The following is a 22,247-nucleotide window of genomic DNA, read 5'->3' as shown; positions in this document are numbered from 1 at the left end:
GAGTATACCCCAGGGTATAAAATGGCCTAGGCCAAACTATACCCGGTGTGCAAAATAGCCTAGACCAGAGTATACCTATCCAGGCCAGAATATATCCATCTAATGTCGAACAAGGCCACAGTATACCCCGGAGATAAACCCTACACCTGGGGGTGTAAAACAGCAGAGGCCATGCTATGTCTCTCCGGGCCATAATGTTATTACTTCACTGGTTTCCTCACCCCTGGCCCAGGCCACAGTATACCCCAGGGCATATATTTTCATACCAAGAGGTGTAATATAGCGTAGGCTATACTAAAAACCTGGGGACAGTCTAGCCCAGGTCACAATATACCCCGGGAGATAAACTCTATATTTGGGGGTGTAAAACCAGGCCAGACTATATCCCTCCAAGCTATCATGTCACTGTTTTTCTCAGTTCTGGCCCAGGCTACAGTATACCCCAGGGGATATATTCTATACCAGGGGGTGTAAAATAGCCTAGGCCAGAATATATCCCTCCAGGTCATAATGTTATCACTTCACTGTTTTTTCACTTTATCTCTAATTTGTTAAAAAGTGTGCAGATTTTTTTTTTTATTTTTTTTTTATCATACTCGGGCACACAGCTGCTTCCTCTTGTTGAGAAATACAATACAGTGCTTACATTGAAATGACAGTAGGTGGCGATCTCCCATCACTGCATCATCTGCACTATTTAAGCAGGTGGAGGTTTTTATGGGCTGTGCAAAATTTTACGGTTGTTGCACAAAAATCATCATTAGACTCAAGTGCATTGATACATCTTGCTAAATTTATTGCACAATTTATGCGTTTTTTGCAGTCCGTTTTTTTTTCATCCTTTTTTGCAACAAAAAAAAAATGGATTGAAAAACGGATCAAAACACATCTTTTTTTTAGTGTACACAAAAATGCGGTCAACCACAGTATTTGTGTACGCTAAAAAAAGGATGCATTTTTATCAATTTTTTTTATTATGGAATGGTGCCTCCATTTTGATCAGTTTTTCCATTAGGGTAGCTTCACACGTACCGGATCCGCAGTGGATTTCAGGCTGCGAGTTTGCACCGAAATCCGCTTTGGATCCTGTACTGTGAAGCTGAATTGGTCCCATACATGCAGCAGATCCGCTGCGTGTATGGGACCCGGCCCCTTTAACCCCTCACGGCTGCCCGCAGCCTGCAGCCCCCTCGCTCAGTGTGCCAAGTGTGAACTTTGGTTTGGTGCAATGTGTAAATGTCCATGTGACTATTGTGTATTCAGTGACAAAATATAACGTAATAAAGATAAATTGACCACCGCCCATTATTCCACCCTCCTTGATGCATGACTGAATCCTCTACTACAGAGATCCAAGTTATATGAAGAGTGTGGACAGTTCGCTCTATAGTGTGCAGGGGGAGTTCTGCGGCCCTAAAGATCATCCAGACGGTACTGCAGTACCGGCCGAGATGTTCTTTTAAGAGCCCATCCATTCCGTGACCCGGCCGCGTCACTGAATGGCCTGTCTCATACGTTGTGTGTGTGGTGAGCCCCCGGATGATGTTGTAGTGGTGGGACAGACGGTCACTTTCTAGATGGAAGTGTGACGCAGGGCCGGCGTCAGCACCTGGCATACTCGGGCAAGTGCCGGGGCCTACGGCCGCCCAAGGGACCCCCGACACTTGCCCAAGCAGTGAGACAGACGCCCGCCGCATCACCGACCCCCGGGGGAGTGGGTGCTGCCGACACCAAGTCCGGGGGAGGGCTGGAGGGGCTGGGGAAGGACCTGCCCTGTTTGCTGCACTGGGGAAGGACCTGTGGTGACGTCATAAGGGGGCGGGACTGAAAACGGGAGAGGCTACATATGGATGAAGGACCTGTGGTGACGTCATAAGGGGGCGGGGCTGAGAACGGGAGAGGCTGTATATGGATGAAGGACCTGTGATCATTGTTATGTGACATGAGGAGGCGGGGCTCACTAATACCTTCCCTCTGTATGCTGTGAGTTTTAGTCCTTCTTTTAAATCTCCTCCTGTAATGTCCTTTGATATCCCATAATAACAGTCTGGACACGCTGGGAGTTGTAGTCCTATTATATATCCTCCTGTAATGTCCTCTGATATCCCATAATAACAGGCTGGACATGCTGGGAGTTGTAGTTCCCCCTGGTATACCTCATGTAATGTCTCCTATTGTAACTCCATTCTTGCCTGCTCTATGGTGAAGAAGCTAGAATACAGAGTCCAGGGGGAGGACCTCCTTCTAGCACCTCCATTCTAGTCCATTCTAGTATGGATCCGATCTCACCAACAGGCGCAGAGCGATGACGTCATCACGCCTGCTGGTGGATCCACAAGGTGCACACAAGGGAGAAGAGGACCCGTCCCCCGGATTAGTGAGTATGATTTTATTTTTTTATTTTCTTGTGCTGAGGGAGATCAGGGGGCATTTCTATGGGGCAGAGCAGGGGGCATTACTATGGGGCAGAGCAGGGGGCATTACTATGGGGACAGAGCAGGGGGCATTACTATGGGGACAGAGCAGGGGGCATCACTATGGGGACAGAGAGCATTATTACTATATGGGGGGCACAGCACGGGACCCACAAACCTCCTTATTTTACTGCACATGACACCAAACAGTGGAGTTACTACTGTATAGGAGCCTATGGGTGGGAAAAAGGGAAGGAAGTTGCTGGAAAAGTGCGGAGCCTAACATGTTTGTCTGACAGGTCCCGAAGAGATGAATTGTAGCTGGAAGAAATCATCATGGAGGTCTGGGCCAGATGGAGAGGAAACGGAGAGCGATCGCCTCAGATCAAAGAAGACGTCACCTGTAAGTTACTGAATTACGTTTTTTTTCGATATTTTGTCAAACTTTATTTGGTAGGTGTGCCCCGAGGTGTGCTATACAAAGGGGCCCGCTGAGGCTCTCTCGCCCAAGGGCCCACAAAAACCTGGAGCCGGCCCTGGTGTGACACCACTATGGTGGTGGATGGCCGAGAAACAGCCGGACCTTAAAGTGACACTGTCACCCCCTATTTGCATTTTGACTGCTCTCCACAGGTGTAAAGGGTAAATCTTACAGCTTTCATTACTTATTTTATATCACACCTCATGGTGCTTGTTCTGGTAAAAAGTCATTTTTATCACCTGTGGATTGGTATATGTGGGCGGGCCTCACAGCCTTTGTGCCACATAGCTCCGCCCCTAGCGTCACTTAGCCCCGCCCCATCCATGACGTCATTGCCACATAGGCCCAGCCCCCTCAGCGGCCATTGGTGTGGGAAAATCTAGGGGGGTGGGGCCTAAAGCTTTAGGCTGGTCCTTCCAATGGCTGCTGATGGGGGGGGGCCTATACGACTAAGCGGGGCTAAGTGGCACTAGGGGTGGAGCGATGTGGCACATAGGCCGCGAGGCCCCGCCCACAAATACCAATCCACAGGTGATAAAAACGACTTTTTACCAGAACAAGCACCATGAGGTGTGATATAAAATAAGTAATGAAAGCTGTAAGATTTACCCTTTACACCTGTGGAGAGCAGTCAAAATGCAAATAGGGGGTCCCTTGGGATAGTGTAGTCACAGGTGGCCAGAGCGGTGTAATGACCCTCCCGAATAGTGGTAGGACACGCCACCCACCCACAGAAAGGGGAAATGTCCCAAGGTTGCGGTGTAAGTACTGTGCAGGTGGAAGTGAATCACAGACTATGTTGATAACGTTGACTTGGTTTGCTATCGGGAAATGTGCAACAGGTAATACAAAGGTGCTTAGATATACACTTGACAAAGTTCCAATAGATACTGAGACGTAAAACCACAAGATCTGCTTGATAAGTGCGGAGTAGGATGTACAGTCATGGCCAAAAGTTTTGAGAATGATACAAATATAAAGTCTACTGCTTCAGTTTTTAAAATGGCAATTTGCATATACTCCAGAATGTTATATAGAGTGATCAGCTTAACAGCAATTACTTGCAAAGTCAATATTTGCCTAGAAAAATGAACTTTATCCCCCAAAACACATTTCAACATCATTGCAGCACTGCCTTAAAAGGACAAGCTAACATTGTTTCAGTGATTGCTCCATTAACACAGGTGTGGGTGTTGATGAGGACAGGGATGGAGATCAATCTGTCATGATTAACCCCTTAGGGACCAAGCCTATTTGGACCTTAATGACCAGGCTCATTTTTCAAAATCTGACCTGTCTCACTTTATGTTTCACATATGCTAGCGATTCTGAGACTGTTTTTTCATCACATATAGCACTTTGTATTAGTGGCAAAATTTGGTCACTATCTTGTGTGATGTAATCAATGTAATTTAAAATGCTTTAACACAGATCCGTGAAAAAAACGGACACGGATGTAAAACGGATGAAAAACGGACTGTTTTGCACGGATCACGGAGGTAGCTGCCGGACCACAATCACGGACCAGGAAAAACACTGAACGTGTGAATGCAGCCTTAGTGACCCCATTTTGAAAACTAGACACCTTAAAGAATTAAACACCTTTAAATTAAAAACTAGAATTTTTCCAATAATTTTTCCAATGTTTGTTTAGTTAGAAATTTCTCAATTTCACAAGGAACAGGAGAGAAAAGTCACCCCAAAATCTGTAACGCAGGTTCTCCCGAGTAGAAAGGTACCTCAAATGTGGGCATAAACCACTGTATGGGCACACAGCAGGGCTCAGAAGGGAAGGAGCGTCATTTTGCTGGAGCAAAACCGCAGCTAGTAATAGTTATTAGAATAGCGCAGTTACTAAAAAAAATTTTTTAAATGAGATTACAGGTAATCTGGGGTGGTGACGGGCAACCTGGGAGTGTTTACTTGCTATCTGGGGTGGTGACGGGCAATCTGGGGTGTTTATGGGCAATCTGGGGTGGCACGGGCAATCTGTGGCAATCTGGGGTGTTTATGGGCAATCTGGGGGTGTTTACTGGCTATCTGGGGTGGTAATGGACAATCTGGGGGTGTTTACTGGCTATCTGGGGTGGTAATGTACAATCTGGGGGTGTTTACTGGCTATCTGGGGTGGTAACGGACAATCTGGGGGTGTTTACTGGCTATCTGGGGGGGTTTACTGGCTGTCTGGGGAGGTAACGGACAATCTGGGGGTGTTTACTGGCTATCTGGGGTGGTGATAGGCAATCTGGGGGGGGGGCACAGGCAAACTGGGGTGGTGATGGGCAATCTGGGGCAGGAGTGACAGGCAATCTGGGGTGGTTACGGGCAATCTGGGGTGGTTACGGGCAATCTGTGGCAATCTGTAGTGGTTATGGGTAGCCTGTGGCAATCTGGGGTGGTTACAGGCAATCTGGGGGTGTTTACTGGCTATCTGGGGTGTTAACGGGTAATCTGAGTGGTTACAGGTAAACTGGAGTGGTTATGAATAATCTGGGGTGGTTACAGGTAATGCGGGGTGGTTACAGGTAATGCGGAGTGGTTACAGGTAATCCGGGGCACTTGACTTTTTATCCTGTTACCAATGATTTATGGTGACGGGGATAAAAATTGCCGGCAGCATTTGGAACAAGTGATCAGTGGTATATATTATATACCGCTGATCACTTGTACCAGGACCACATCGGCTAGTCCCCGATCATTGCCCCATGCTCTCTGCCACCTCTGGTGGTGGAAAGAATGAGAGTTTGATCTTTTCTTTAGGCTACATACACACTTGCTGTATCCACAGCGAGACCCGTGCCCTGTGTACTCAATGTACATCCCTGCTGCGAGTTTGCTGGCTGCCTGCCCCGTTAAACCCCTGGCCACCGGAGACTTTACGTCACCTGATCCCGGCTTCCTCCGGCTTGCTTCGGGGCTCCCAACGTCTTCACGGCCCGCTCAGCCAATCAGTGCGCTGCGGCGGGGCAGCATACTGATTGGCCGAGCGGGACGTGCCGGGAATCAGCGAAGTAAGCCCGGGGGCCTTCATTAGGTCCCCGGATCACCATGACAACATCGGGGGACCGGACTTCACCGGGACCCGTTAGATGCCGCTGTCATACTTTGACAGCGGCATTTAACGGGTTAAACTGCCCGGAGCGGAGAAATCTCCACTTCGGGCAGTTTCAGGGGGGGTCAGCGGTCACACTGACCGCTGATCCCCCGCACTGCTGCCGCCGCCGTGCGGTTGTTTATTCCGATGCGTTCGCCGTTAAAAGGCGTACGCATCGGAATAAAGCCCATTAGTGGCCGCCGTTAAAATATGTGCGGTGGTCACTAAGGGGTTAACTAAGAAAGACACCACTAGACACTTTAAAAGGAGGCTGGTGCTTGGCATCATTGTTTCTCTTCTGTTAACCATGGTTAACTCTAAAGAAACACGTGCAGTCATAATTGCACTGCACAAAAATGGCCTATCAGGAAAGAGTATCGCAGCTAGAAAGATTGCACCTTAGTCAACAATCTAGAGGAGAGAGGTTCCATTGTTGCCAAAAAGGCTCCAGGGCGCCCAAGAAAGACCAGCAAGTGCCAGGACCGTCTCGTAAAAGTGTTTCAGCTGCGGGATAGGGCTACCAGCAATGCAGAGCTTGCTCAGGATTGGCGGCAGGCAGGTGTGAGTGCATCTGCACGCACTGTGAGACTGCGGAGACTCTTGGAGCAAGGCCTGGAAGGCAACAAAGAAGCCACTTCTCTCCAGAAAAAACATCAGGGACAGACTGATATTCTGCAAAAGGTACAGGGAGTGGACTGCTGAGGACTGGGGTAAAGTCATTTTCCCTGATGAATCCCCTTTCCGATTGTTTGGGACATCTGGAAAACAGCTTATTGGGAAAAGACGAGGTGAGCGCTACCACCAGTCTTGTCTCATGCCAACTGTAAAGCATCCTGAAACCATTCATGTGTGGGGTTGCTTCTCAGCCAAGGGAATCGGCTCTCACAGTGTTGCCTAAAAACACAGCCATGAATAAAGAATGGTACCAGAATGTCCTCCAAGAGCAACTTCTCCCAACCGTCCAAGAGCAGTTTGGCGATCAACAATGCCTTTTCCAGCATGATGGAGCACCTTGCCATAAAGCAAACTAAATGGCTCAGGGAACAAAACATAGAGATTTTGGGTCCATGGCCTGGAAACTCCCCAGATCTTAATCCCATTGAGAACTTGAGGTCAATCATCAAGAGACGGGTGGACAAACAAAAACCAACAAATTCTGGCAAAATGCGAGCATTGATTGTGCAAGAATGGACTGCTATCAGTCAGGATTTGGTCCAGAAATTGATTGAGAGCAGCCAGGGAGAATTGCAGAGGTCCTGAAGAAGAAGAGTCAACACTGTAAATATTCACTTGCTGCATTAACTCATTCTAACTGTCAATATAAGCTTTTGTTACTCATAATATGATTGCAATTATATTTCTGTATGTGATAAAAACATCTGACAAACACACATAAAAACCAGAGGGCAGCAGATCATGTGAAAATATAATATTTATGTCATTCTCAAAACTTTTGGCCATAACTGTAGTAGAGTTGATAAGGTTGTACTGAGGTAGCGTAGTAGAGAGGAGGGTGCCGTGAGAGTCTCAACCCAAGTGGTAATGTGCTCTGTCGGGAGGTTGGAGTGTATAGAGAAATACTTGTAGAAGAAGAAACAACCTGTGCACATGTTTTGACCTTTCCTATAGTCTTCACACCACCTTATACCCACTAGCTTTAGAGCTTTAGCTGAACCGTACTAATGGGTGACACAGGCCCCAGACCTTGTTACCTGGGATGAGCAGAGTGCTGAGGGTTTCCTGCTGACACTTGCACTGCGAGATGGAGTTCGTAGACTTTCCAGTAACTTTTCTCCACCCGGATCAGTTCCTAGCTCTTTGGCTCTTTAGTGGATACTGTCCTGCACTTACTCCTAGTCCTCGGCGTGGGTTGAGGTGATTTGATGGCTAGTCCTCTCCTGAGGGGTTTAGTACTGCATCACTTAGCGTACAGGCACTTCAAGAAAGAAGTTTATAAGAGGGGATGGTCCTGCGTCCTACCCATGCAGGGTACTTACTAAGAACTAAAACTAAGACTTTTCTGTAGAGGGGACCTGGCAGAGGGCCAGGGCCCAGGTAGAACCACTGTGGAGAGCTATCTGAGCTGTGTCCTTTCTCCACCGAAGCTCCTCCTTCACCCAAGGGGCTAACTTCCTAACCAGCGGCTAAGGTGTGCTGTGGTTGGGTGGAAAGAGTGCATCTGGAGAGTAGAAAGGGAAGAGGTGATAGGATAGAAGAAAGTAAAGATCCTACTGGTTCACAGAATCTGGTACATACAAACACAATAACCCTTTGAGACACTTCAGCTGTGCAGCTTCTATACTTCAATACACTATACAGCGACATCTAGTGGTCATCTTTAGTAATACTTTGGTTGCAATAAGACCACAAAAAGTACAGACTTTTACGAAGGATGTGAACAGCAGTAACACCCCTAGTGGGACACCACATGTGGACATAGCCAGAAACTGGGATGAGATTGAGATGTTTTTCCATTTTATTTCCCTCAATTGTAAAGTGTTGGGGGTGACAGTTATGTTCGTAGGGCTGGCCATTCTTCGGTAATGGTCAAAGTGTGTTGATGGGACTAGGCCTAAAGTTAACTAGTATCAGTGAATGGTAGGCTTTCATTAGGGTACGTTCACACTGAGTAAAGTGAACCCACGCCCCTGATTCCGCTCGGAATCCCATCTGCCTTATTGTCTCAATGTGAATTATAGTGCGCCTCCGCTCAAAGAACTATCATGGCAGACACTGAGGTAGGCGGGATTCTGTGCAGAGTTTGTGGCGGGGGTTCCTTTTGGAATTTCCACCTGTTTTACTCAGTATGAACGTACCCTTAGGCCGGTTTAACACGGCGTATGACACTGGCCGTTCTGTAATCGGCCATGTCACAGAATGGCCGGTGTCAATGAAGATCATGCCGGCTGGTATTGCAGTACCGGCCAGATGAACTTCATTTGTGATGAAGTGGGATGCTGGCTCATCCGTGTGCCCCCACATCCCAATTCACCATTGCCAACAATGGATAGTGCAGCTGGAGCCGCACTCTCCATTATGTGACCTGTCAGGCTTGTGCGGCCGCTATTCAATGAATAGCGGCTGCACAAAACTGACATGTCCGTTTTCTGTGCAGCTGCTAGGGATTCCGGCCGGAGTGTATACTATGTGCATACACTCTAGCCGGGATTTCCTCAGAATGCAGTGCACATAAGTTGTTATTAATCACGGCCGTTGTTGCACATTGGTAACAACGGCTAGGATTAATACACAACTTACGTTGTGTGAACATGTTGTGTGTAAGAATACGGGTTCTAGCATGGTACCTGTTTGGCATATAGGTTTCTGCTGAACAAAGTACAGACTACTGATTTCCAAAAACATAATTTGCCTTTGGTCACATTACATTTTTGCAGTGCGTTTACTGTTTCTTTTTTAAGGGGGGAAAAAGACGATGCAAGAACGGATGCAATTGTGTGTCGTCCATTTGGATACATTTTTCCATTGACTTCCATTATTTAAAAAAAAAAAGGATAATTTTTTTTTTAAGCGTACACAGGGCCGTATTTGCCACTAGGCACCCGTGGTCCGGTGCCTAGGGCGGCGCCCTGCGGGGGCGGCACCTGCAGGGATCAAAATATATATATTTTTTTTATAAAAAGAATATTCTTAACCCCCGCCGCCCTAGGTATCGGACCATGGGTGCCTAGTCTGCAGCCGGAGGGGGGGTGCGACGAGGACGTTGTGCACAGGGGCGTAGCTAATGTCTCCTGGGCCCTGGTGTGAGAGGCCAACTTGGACCCCCCCCTCCTTTCACGACCAAGTGATGCTATTGGTGTGTATATATATATATATACATATATATATATATATATATATATATATATACATACACACACACCAAGACAGATATTGCCAATAACACCAGCATATTGGAAGAAGAGTATTATCACCGTACATATTACTGCCATACTGTTACTGACCAAATCCTGTATACTGAGACCAATATTACCAGTAATACCAGTATATAGGAAGGAAACATTACTGCCACACCACAACCACTACCATCACCACCATATTGTTACTGACCAAATCCAGTACACTAAATCACCTCATCCAGTCATATAGAGGTGGCCCCAGCTCTACACAGGCTCTATACACCATATACATTACTGTGCAGTTATATCAGGTGACTCACAGGAGACGTCTTTTCTGATCGGAGTTCTTCCCTTTTCATCTTCTTCTCCATCTGTCCTGGGCCGTTATGAGAACTTCTCCGAGCCACGAATACACAGAATCTGCCAGACAGACATATTAGTCTCCTCACTCTGGCACCATCCTCATCTATATACATACTGCACATTTGTATTGGCCCCTTTACACCCTCATTTAGTGTGACCCCCTAATAATATATGCCCCCCTCTGTGTATTCCCTCTCCCCCTATGTTGCCCCCCCAAATAGATGGCCCCTCTCCCCCCATGTTGCCCTCCTTATAGATGGCCCCCTCTCCCCCCACCCTCCCTTATAGATGGCCTCCTCTCCCCCCTCCATATAGATGGCCCCCTCTACCCCCTCCCTTATAGATGGCCCCCTCTCTCCTCACCCTCCCTTATGGATGGCCCCCTCTCTCCTCACCCTCCCTTATGGATGGCCCCCTCTCCCCCCTCCTTGATAAATGGCCCCCTCTCCCCCCACCCTCCCTTATAGATGGCCCCCTCTCCCCCCTCCCTTATAGATGGTCCCCTTCCCCCCCCCTCCCTTATAGATGGTCCCCTTCACCCCCCCCTCCCTTATAGATGGTCCCCTTCACCCCCCGTCCTCCCTTATAGATGGCCCCCTCTCTCCTCACCCTCCCTTATGGATGGCCCCCTCTCCTCCCTCCTTGATGGCCCCCTCTCCCCCCACCCTCCCTTATAGATGGCCCCCTCTCCCCCCACCCTCCCTTATAGATGGCCCCCTCTCCCCACACCCTCCCTTATAGATGGCCCCCTCTCCCCCCCTCCCTTATAGATGGCCCCCTTCCCCCCCTCCCTTATAGATCGTCCCCTTCACCCCCCCCCCTCCTCCCTTATAGATGGTCCCCTTCACCCCCCCTCCTCCCTTATAGATGGTCCCCTTTCCCCCCACCCTCCCTTATAGATGGTCCCCTTCACCCCCCCTCCTCCCTTATAGATGGTCCCCTTCACCCCCCCTCCCTTATAGATGGTCCCCTTCACCCCCCCCCTCCTCCCTTATAGATGGTCCCCTTCACCCCCCCCCCTCCTCCCTTATAGATGGTCCCCTTCACCCCCCCCTCCTCCCTTATAGATGGTCCCCTTTCCCCCCACCCTCATAGATGCCCCCCTCTTTCTCCCCACCCTGCAGGCTGATAAAAAACAAAACAAAACTTAACTCACCTGACAACGCGCTCCCACGTTGATCCTCACTCCTTCGGTCTGTCCCCGGCAGCTGCCGGGGGTGTCGCGTCTTATCCCCGGCAGCGTGCGCATCCCAGAGCTCCCTGCGCGCCGGAATCGGAAGTCAGGGCCCAAGGCGCGCAGGGAGCTCTGGGATGCGTGCGCTGCCGGGGATAAGACGTGACACCCCCGGCAGCCGCGCAGCAGCCGGGGGAAGACGGAGTCGGACTCTTGTGACCGCAAGCAAGACCCTTTGTGGCGGGCCCGGTCGCGGCGGCGACCCCCACGACCACGGTAGCTACGCTACTGGTTGTGCAGCCCGGGGCGTCCGGGGTGAGCTCCTTCCGGCACACGCTGCCTCTATCTCACCCCTGCAGCCCTGCGGTGCCCGAACTTCTTCCTGCTCGGCGAGATGACGTCACGTGCGCTGCAGCAGGAAGAAGTTCAGGCACCGCAGGGATGCAGGGGTGAGCTGCCGGTCTGAGATAGAGGCAGCGTGTGCCGGAAGGAGCTGCTTTGCGGGGACCTGCCTAGTCTGCCTCTGCCCCCGGCTGTTCCCTCTCCCCCCCCCCCCTAGCTTCTCCCCCTGCCCGTGCCCCCATCTGCTCCCCCTGCCTGTGCCCCCCAACGGCTCCCCCTGCCTGTGCCCACCATCTGCTCCCCCTTCCCCCATCTGCTCCCCCTGTCTGTGCCCACCATCTGCTCCCACTGCCCCCATCTGCTCCCCCTGCCCCCATCTGCTCCCCCTGCCTGTGCCCCCATGTGCTCCCATCTGCTCCCACTGCCCCCATCTGCTCCCCCTGCCCCCATCTGCTCCCCCTGCCTGTGCCCCCATGTGCTCCCATCTGCCCCCCCTGCCCCATCTGCTCCCCCTGCCTGTGCCCCCATCTGCTCCCCCTGCCCCCATCTGCTCCCCCTGCCTGTGCCCCCAGCTGCTCCCCTGCCCCCCAGCTGCTCCCTCTTCTCCCCTTGCCCCCCCCAGCTTCTCCCCCTGCCCCCCATCTTCTCCCCCTTCCACCCCATCTTCTCCCCTGCCACCCCAGCTGCCCCCATCCTCTCCCTGCCACCCCAGCGTCTCCCCGCTGCAGGCACTACAACTCCCAACTGTTGTAGTTGGGTCCTATACACTGGATGTTTTGTGGCATATAAGAATACATAGATCTGTGGGGGCTCAGTGCAGGGAAGTGACCCCAGAACATCACTAATAGGGGATAGGGGGAGATGTTTTTGTTCTATCCCCTATTAGTGATGTTCCATACACTTCCCTGCACTGAGCCCCCACAGTTCTATGTATTCTTATCTACCACAAAGCATCCAGTGTATAATGCACCTAGGACCCAACTACAACAGCTGCAGGCACTACAACTCCCAGAATGTACTGACAGTCTGCAGCCCTCAGGATATGCTGGGAGTTGTAGTACAGCATAGACAGATGTATTGTTGGACCTTTAGGGCTGATGGTTGTCACCCCCAGATTGCAGCCACCAGGAGCCTCTGCACACAGGGATTTATTAAAGGGTGGTCCACTGAGAAACTACAACTCCCAGCATACCCTGAGAGCTGTATGAATGTAGGGATTTGTCACAGATACAGATAAATCCAGGAGAGGAGCGGGTCAGCATGTCGTGTCTCACTGGTTCTATATTGGTGGGTCGCAGGTACCCCAGTCCTACACTGGACAGAAGCGGTCCCCAAACTAAGACGTCCCCGGCCTCCTTCCTTCCTCCATCACGTCTGTTTGATGAGAATAGCGGGCATCAAGCAGAGCGGCACCCAAGTGCCAGGGTATATACCATGCATGTAACCTGCCAGTGCCGGGGGGGGGGGGGGGGCTCAGCAAGCAAGGTGCCTAGGGCAGCATGAACTCTAAATACAGGCCTGAGCGTACACAAAAACGTGGATGACCACATTTATATGTATGTTAAAAGTAACCATTTAAAAATGGATCTGGACTGCAAACGGAATGCAAAAACGCAGTGTGAACCCGGCCTGAATAAAACAGACGACAGAATCAAATATACATCCGAGAGAAGAACCCAGAATAAATGCAAATCCCAAACAAGACCCTGGAATACATACAGAAACACAGAGTAAATACAGATCCCAGCCAAGAACCTATAAAAATACAGATCCCAGCCAAGAACCTATAAAAATACAGATCCCAGACAAGACCCCAGAATACAGATCCCAGACAAGACCCCAGAATACAGATCCCAGACAAGACCCCAGAATACAGATCCCAGACAAGACCCCAGAATACAGATCCCAGACAAGAACCCAGAATACAGATCCCAGACAAGACCCCAGAATACAGATCCCAGACAAGAACCCAGAATACAGATCCCAGACAAGACCCCAGAATAAATACAGATCCCAGACAAGAACCCAGAATACAGATCCCAGACAAGACCCCAGAATAAATACAGATCCCAGACAAGAACCCAGAATACAGATCCCAGACAAGACCCCAGAATACAGATCCCAGACAAGAACCCAGAATACAGATCCCAGACAAGACCCCAGAATAAATACAGATCCCAGACAAGATCCCAGAATACAGATCCCAGACAAGACCCCAGAATACAGATCCCAGACAAGATCCCAGAATACAGATCCCAGACAAGACCCCAGAATACAGATCCCAGACAAGATCCCAGAATACAGATCCCAGACAAGAACCCAGAATACAGATCCCAGACAAGACCCCAGAATACAGATCCCAGACAAGAACCCAGAATACAGATCCCAGACAAGACCCCAGAATAAATACAGATCCCAGACAAGAACCCAGAATACAGATCCCAGACAAGACCCCAGAATATAGATCCCAGACAAGATCCCAGAATACAGATCCCAGACAAGACCCCAGAATACAGATCCCAGACAAGACCCCAGAATACAGATCCCAGACAAGACCCCAGAATACAGATCCCAGACAAGAACCCAGAATACAGATCCCAGACAAGACCCCAGAATACAGATCCCAGACAAGAACCCAGAATACAGATCCCAGACAAGACCCCAGAATAAATACAGATCCCAGACAAGAACCCAGAATACAGATCCCAGACAAGACCCCAGAATAAATACAGATCCCAGACAAGACCCCCGAATACAGATCCCAGACAAGACTCCAGAATACAGATCCCAGACAAGACCCCAGAATACAGATCCCAGACAAGACCCCAGAATACAGATCCCAGACAAGAACCCAGAATACAGATCCCAGACAAGACCCCAGAATACAGATCCCAGACAAGAACCCAGAATACAGATCCCAGACAAGACCCCAGAATAAATACAGATCCCAGACAAGAACCCAGAATACAGATCCCAGACAAGACCCCAGAATACAGATCCCAGACAAGACCCCAGAATACAGATCCCAGACAAGACCCCAGAATACAGATCCCAGACAAGACCCCAGAATACAGATCCCAGACAAGACCCCAGAATACAGATCCCAGACAAGACCCCAGAATACAGATCCCAGACAAGACCCCAGAATACAGATCCCAGACAAGACCCCAGAATACAGATCCCAGACAAGACACACAGCGTATAGAGACACACAACTTATACACACAGCGTATAGAGACACACAGACTCTTCTACAGCTCCTGCCCTCATCTATAGATTATCATGTGTTCTCCAGCATCAATTACAGCTTCACAACAACATCTCCTGCTTTTCACAAGTCGCCTCATGGTTAACCCTGTCCAGGCATGATTGGAATTGTAGTTTTGCAACAGCTGCAGGGCCGAAGCTTCCCCATCCCTGGGTTAACATGAAGGAATGTGCAGCAGAGTAAGGGTTAATACATTTTCCCGCCTATACATTAAGGGACTGTCCCTAGTAGTAAAGCTAAGGGATTGGCTGGTTATCTGCCCAGTGAGGAGCCGCTATCCAGGGAACACAGAGCTTCATAGGTTACTAGGGCTGTGGGGAGGGCACAGGAGGGTGATATACCAATGCTGGTTACTAGGCACATGTCTGTCTGTGCCTGTCTGCCTGTGTCTGCCTGTGTCTCTGAGGAGACAAGACCTTCAGAGCAGCGCTGTGTCCGTGTACTGATCCCTTCCTGACACAATGGAAGAATTAGCAGCTGAGCTGAGGAGGAGAACGTACTCCGCAGGGCTGAGTGCCTGGGTGAACCGCTGGCGTGTGGAGCTCGCCATCAGCGATGCCTGGAGAATGGAGGCCCAGGTCACAGGGACGGAGGCCATGGCGGGATCGTGTGAGCACAGCCCCGCTGTGTGTCCGGACGTCTCTGCATGTCTGGACGATTCGGAGGAGGCCGCGGTCTGGAGGCCATCGGGATCATGGGAGGATGGCTACGGGCAAGGAGGCTGGCCATGCAGGGAAGCCCATCAAGATCCAGGGCCGGGGTCAGAGGTCGTGGTGGATCTCCAGGCATCGGGACCAACAGGAGCTGGAGCCGATGTGGAGCCCGATGAGCGGAGGTCCAGGAGGTCCGGTGAGTGTAAGTACACAGGGATAAGCGGGTATTTACATAGGGGATTATACATGTACAGTATACAGCAGGGGATACACCACATATATACCTCATGTACAGTATACAGCAGGGGATACACCACATATATACCTCATGTACAGTATACAGCAGGGGATATGCCACATATATACCTCATGTACAGTATACAGCAGGGGATACACCACATGTACAGTATACAGCAGGGGATAAACCTCATATACACCTCATGTACAGTATACAGCAGGGGGTACACTACATATACACCTCATGTACAGTATACAGTAGGGGATACACCACATGTACAGTATACAGCAGGGGATACACCACATATATACCTCATGTACAGTATACAGCAGGGGATACACTACATATACACCTCATGTACAGTATACAGCAGGGGATACACCACATATATACCTCATGTACAGTATACAGCAGGGGATACACCACATATAAACCTCACGTACAGTATACAGCAGAGAAGACACCACATATACACCTCATGTACAGTATACAGCAGGGGATACGCCACATATACACCTCATGTACAGTATACAGCAGGGGATACACCACATATACACCTCATGTACAGTATACAGCAGGGGATACGCCACATATATACCTCATGTACAGTATACAGCAGGGGGTACACCACATGTACAGTATACAGCAGGGGGTACACTACATATACACCTCATGTACAGTATACAGCAGGGGATACACCACATGTACAGTATACAGCACGGGATAAACCTCATATACACCTCATGTACAGTATACAGCAGAGAAGACACTACATATACACCTCATGTACAGTATACAGCAGGGGATACACTACATATACACCTCATGTACAGTATACAGCAGGGGATACACCACATATACACCTCATGTACAGTATACAGCAGGGGATACACCACATATACACCTCATGTACAGTATACAGCAGGGGATACACCACATATACACCTCATGTACAGTATACAGCAGGGGATACACCACATATACACCTCATGTACAGTATACAGCAGGGGATACACCTCATGTACAGTATACAGCAGGGGATACACCACATATACACCTCATGTACAGTATACAGCAGGGGATACACCACATATACACCTCATGTACAGTATACAGCAGGGGATACACCACATATACACCTCATGTACAGTATACAGCAGGGGATACACCACATATACACCTCATGTACAGTATACAGCAGGGGATACACCACATATACACCTCATGTACAGTATACAGCAGGGGATACACCACATATACACCTCATGTACAGTATACAGCAGGGGATACACCACATATACACCTCATGTACAGTATACAGCAGGGGATACACCACATATACACCTCATGTACAGTATACAGCAGGGGATACACCACATATACACCTCATGTACAGTATACAGCAGGGGATACACCACATATACACCTCATGTACAGTATACAGCAGGGGATACACCACATATACACCTCATGTACAGTATACAGCAGGGGATACACCACATATACACCTCATGTACAGTATACAGCAGGGGATACACCACATATACACCTCATGTACAGTATACAGCAGGGGATACACCACATGTACAGTATACAGCAGGGGAAACACCTCATATATACCTCATGTACAGTATACAGCAGGGGATACACCACATATAAACCTCACGTACAGTATACAGCAGAGAAGACACCACATATACACCTCATGTACAGTATACAGCAGGGGATACGCCACATATACACCTCATGTACTGTATACAGCAGGGGATACACCACATATACACCTCATGTACAGTATACAGCAGAGGATACACCACATATACAGTAAACAGCAGAGGATACACCACATATACACCTCATGTACAGTATACAGCAGGGGATACACCACATATACACCTCATGTACAGTATACAGCAGGGGATACACCACATGTACAGTATACAGCAGGGGATACACCACATATACACCTCATGTACAGTATACAGCAGGGGATACACCACATATACACCTCATGTACAGTATACACCAGGGGATACGCCACATATATACCTCCTGTACAGTATACACCAGGGGATACACCACATATACACCTTATGTACAGTATACAGCAGGGGATACACCTCATGTACAGTATACAGCAGAGGATACACCGCATATATACCTCATGTACAGTATACAACGGGATAAACCACATATACACCTCATGTACAGTATACAGCAGGGGATACACCTCATGTACAGTATACAGCAGGGGATAAACCACATATACACCTCATGTACAGTATACAGCAGAGAAGACACCACATGTACACCTCCTGTACAGTATACAGCAGGGGATACACCACATATACACCTCATGTACAGTATACAGCAGGGGAAAAACCACAGATACACCTCATGTACAGTATACAGCAGGGGATACACCACATATATACCTCATGTACAGTATACAGCAGAGAAGACACCACATATATACCTCATGTACAGTATACAGCAGGGGATACACCACATATACACCTCATGTACAGTATACAGCAGGGGATACGCCACATATATACCTCATGTACAGTATACAGCAGAGGATACGCCACATATACACCTCATGTACAGTATACAGCAGAGGATACACCACATATACACCTCATGTACAGTATACAGCAGGGGATACACCACATGTACCGTATACAGCAGAGGATACACCACATATATACCTCATGTACAGTATACAGCAGAGGATACACCGCATATATACCTCATGTACAGTATACAGCAGGGGATACACCACATGTATACCTCATGTGCAGTATACAGCAGAGGATACACCACATATACACCTCATGTACAGTATATAGCAGAGGATACACCTCATATACAGTATACAGCAGGGGAAAAACCACATATACACCTCATGTACAGTATACAGCAGAGGATACACCACATATACACCTCATGTACAGTATACAGCAGGGGATACACCACATATACACCTCATCTACAGTATACAGCAGGGGATACACCTCATGTTCAGTATACAGCAGGGGATATACCACATATACACCTCATGTACAGTATACAGCAGAGGATACACCACATATATACCTCATGTACAGTATACAGCAGGGGATACACTACATATACACCTCATGTAGATATATACACACTCATACAGGAGGGGGGATAATACGTATATAACACAGCTGATCCACTACACAGAATGGAGAGCTAGAGACCTTCTAATAACCATGCCATATAAATTGCTATTCAAAGGGGCCCACAAAGGCTCTCTCGACCAAGGGCCCACAAAAACCTGATCCTACTCCACACTGATGAGGGGCAAATACCCCGAAACAGCTGTCTGTGGATGGATACCTTGCTTGGGTGGTTTCCTTGATTGGAGACATTCCTTGGCTTGGTTGTTCCTTCCCAGAGGAAGGTCTGGCTAGTTCACTGACGCCGAGACACGTGATGGTGTCTCTGCAGTGTCCTTTTGCATGTTTTCTACAGGTTTATCAGCCGATGCTATAAAACAGTTGAGACTCTAAGACTATAAGAGATATATCTGTCCTTCCTTGCCTCTTTACTAATGCTTTAGCTTCTTTCAGGTACGTCTGTATGGATCATCGGACACTCTTTCATCCAACGGGCCGCACAGAGAGCAGAGAGCTACTGTTATTCCCCTAATCTTTCACTGTCTCCAGAATTGGTCACTGTATATTGGATGAGAATCGAAGGTCAACATTGGGATGGCCTGCCGAATCAACTACGCCTTAAGTGTGCACAATACCCACAGCCCGACATCATCATAATCCATTTGGGAGGCAATGATATTGGTAAGGAGGGGACAATTGATCTTTTGTTTTTGATGAAGAGGGATATGGTTACTATTCATCAAATGTTTCCTAACACAAAGCTGGTCTTCTCCGAGATAGTCCCGAGATTAGTTTGGCTTCAAGCCACTCATTTAAAATTCTGTGAAAGAATCCGAAAACGCCTTAATAGAGGCATGGCCAAGTTTATGCCCTCCATTGGGGGATTCTCTTTCAGACACAGTGACCTTGAGGATGGAGTGCCCTCTCTCTACCTAGAAGACATGATACATTTATCAGATATAGGACTGGAAATTTTCAACCTTAACCTACAGGAGATGATTGAGACAGCCATTGGGGAGGCCGGCTCCATTGCATGGGCCCACCTTAGTGGCGTAAGTAGTTTATATTAAACGGGCATTATCATCTATATTGCACTGTAGACTTGAGCTTTTAGCTGAGTTAAAGTTTGTCTTTTATGGTTAAGCCTGGGCTTAAAGGAGAAGTCTGGTGATTTCTAAAAGCCGGCAGCCCGCAGGGGGAGGGGGTAAACTGATTACAAGTAACAACTTACCTCTCCCCATGCCCGCTGTGAGCGGCTGCAGGACCCCTGCCGGGCTTTGGAATCTCCAAGGTGTCCACGTCACAACCCCGGCTGATGGACTAGCCGGGAATCTAGGGAAAGAGGAATCTTTCTCCCCCCCCCCCTCAGATACAGGGCATGATAGGTTAAAAGTAGAGATGAGCAAATTTAGAGTAATAACAAAGCAAATTTTTGTTATCACGGCAGTTGACTTATCAGCCTGCTGCCTTCTAAGTCACTGCCGCTCCTCCCTGGGTGCTGGGAAAAGCTGGATCCAGAACTGAAAAAATATGGGAGAAGTTCCCCAGGACTGGATCCAGCTTTTCCCAGCACCCGCGGAGAAGCGTCAGTCAGTCAAGTGGAAGCAACTGATGAACCGACTGCCGAGATAACGAAGCGATTTGCTTAATTATTACTGTAAATTGTCTCATCTCTTGGTAGTAGAGCTGTAGGGAGGTCACAGGAGAGTTACATATACTTTGGGGTTGCAAGGGTCTGTCTGCCTACCCATCTGGAGAGAGATGATGATTTTCGGGGCTCTTCCCTTTATTTTTCTGTGAGTGTTTATAATGAATGGGTGCTACCATCATTTGACAGTAGGCTCGAGCTGATGGCTGAGTCGAATCTACAGTATTGGTTATGAAGTTATTTATGAATTTTAAACATTAATGGTTCACAATCAATAAAGAGGCTGCGGCCTAAGTTTTACACCCACAAGGGCATTTGTGTTGTGTCTTCTCTTCATAAAGCCTTAGAATGCATTATTCTTGTCCGATGAGGTATAGCACCCTACTTTTCTTGAAGGGCGGCCCTCAGGTATTATAAGCCTCTACACTGTGACACAGCTGATCCATGTGAGGTCATCCAGTCTCCAGAATCCACTCCATGTGAGGTCCCCCAGTCTCCAGCAGCCGCTCCATGTGAGGTCCCCCAGTCTCCAGAATCCACTCCATGTGTGGTCCCCCAGTCTCCAGCAGCCGCTCCATGTGAGGTCCCCCAGTCTCCAGCAGCCGCTCCATGTGAGGTCCCCCAGTCTCCAGCATCCGTTCCATGTGAGGTCCCCCAGTCTCCAGCATCCGCTCCATGTGAGGTCCCCCAGTCTCCATTAGCAGCTCCATGTGAGGTCCCCCAGTCTCCATTAGCAGCTCCATGTGAGGTCCCCCAGTCTCCATTAGCAGCTCCATGTGAGGTCCAGCAGCCGCTCCATGTGAGGTCCCCAGTCTCCAGCATCCGCTCCATGTGAGGTCCCCCAGTCTCCAGCATCCGCTCCATGTGAGGTCCCCCAGTCTCCAGCAGCCGCTCCATGTGAGGTCCCCCAGTCTCCAGCAGCCGCTCCATGTGAGGTCCCCCAGTCTCCAGCATCCGCTCCATGTGAGGTCCCCCAGTCTCCAGCATCCGCTCCATGTGAGGTCCCCCAGTCTCCAGCAGCCGCTCCATGTGAGGTCCCCCAGTCTCCAGCAGCCGCTCCATGTGAGGTCCCCAGTCTCCAGCATCCGCTCCATGTGAGGTCCCCCAGTCTCCAGCATCCGCTCCATGTGAGGTCCCCCAGTCTCCAGCATCCGCTCCATGTGAGGTCCCCCAGTCTCCAGCAGCCGCTCCATGTGAGGTCCCCCAGTCTCCAGCAGCCGCTCCATGTGAGGTCCCCCAGTCTCCAGCAGCCGCTCCATGTGAGGTCCCCCAGTCTCCAGCAGCGGTTCCCTAATGTTGATGTGACCTTGTTGAGCTGGAGCAGTGCTGTACATGAAGATGATATTAGGTGGCTGTGTTGTTCATGGAGAGCCACACCTGCCCTGTACACTGTAACACCCCCACCACTAGACACACCTGCCCTGTACACTGTAACACCACCACCACTAGACACTCCTGCCCTGTACACTGTAACACCACTAGACACACCTGCCCTGTACACTGTAACACCACTAGACACACCTGCCCTGTACACTGTAACACCACTAGACACACCTGCCCTGTACA

The 22,247-nt window shown here is 49.3% G+C and overlaps 1 protein-coding gene across 2 annotated transcripts; it reads left to right on the top strand.

The window, feature by feature from the left end:
- The first annotated feature begins 15,371 nt into the window (after window positions 1-15,371).
- Window positions 15,372-20,546, top strand: LOC138769387 (uncharacterized). Of its 2 annotated transcripts, none has more exons than XM_069947813.1 (2): window positions 15,372-15,842; window positions 19,487-20,546. In XM_069947813.1, exons 1-2 carry the CDS (start codon window positions 15,455-15,457, stop codon window positions 20,101-20,103), a joined length of 1,005 nt encoding a protein of 334 aa, XP_069803914.1. In that variant the 5' UTR covers window positions 15,372-15,454; the 3' UTR covers window positions 20,104-20,546. The 2 variants fall into 2 exon arrangements, with proteins under 2 accessions (XP_069803914.1, XP_069803912.1); XM_069947811.1 differs by having other exon boundaries at window positions 15,372-15,848; window positions 19,487-20,545.
- The last annotated feature ends 1,701 nt before the right edge of the window (window positions 20,547-22,247 follow it).

The sequence above is a fragment of the Dendropsophus ebraccatus genome, chromosome 12, assembly GCF_027789765.1.
Source record: "Dendropsophus ebraccatus isolate aDenEbr1 chromosome 12, aDenEbr1.pat, whole genome shotgun sequence".
NCBI lineage: Eukaryota > Metazoa > Chordata > Amphibia > Anura > Hylidae > Dendropsophus > Dendropsophus ebraccatus.
The sequence above is the reverse complement of the archived record's forward strand: the minus strand, read 5'-3'. Positions and strand labels throughout refer to the sequence as shown.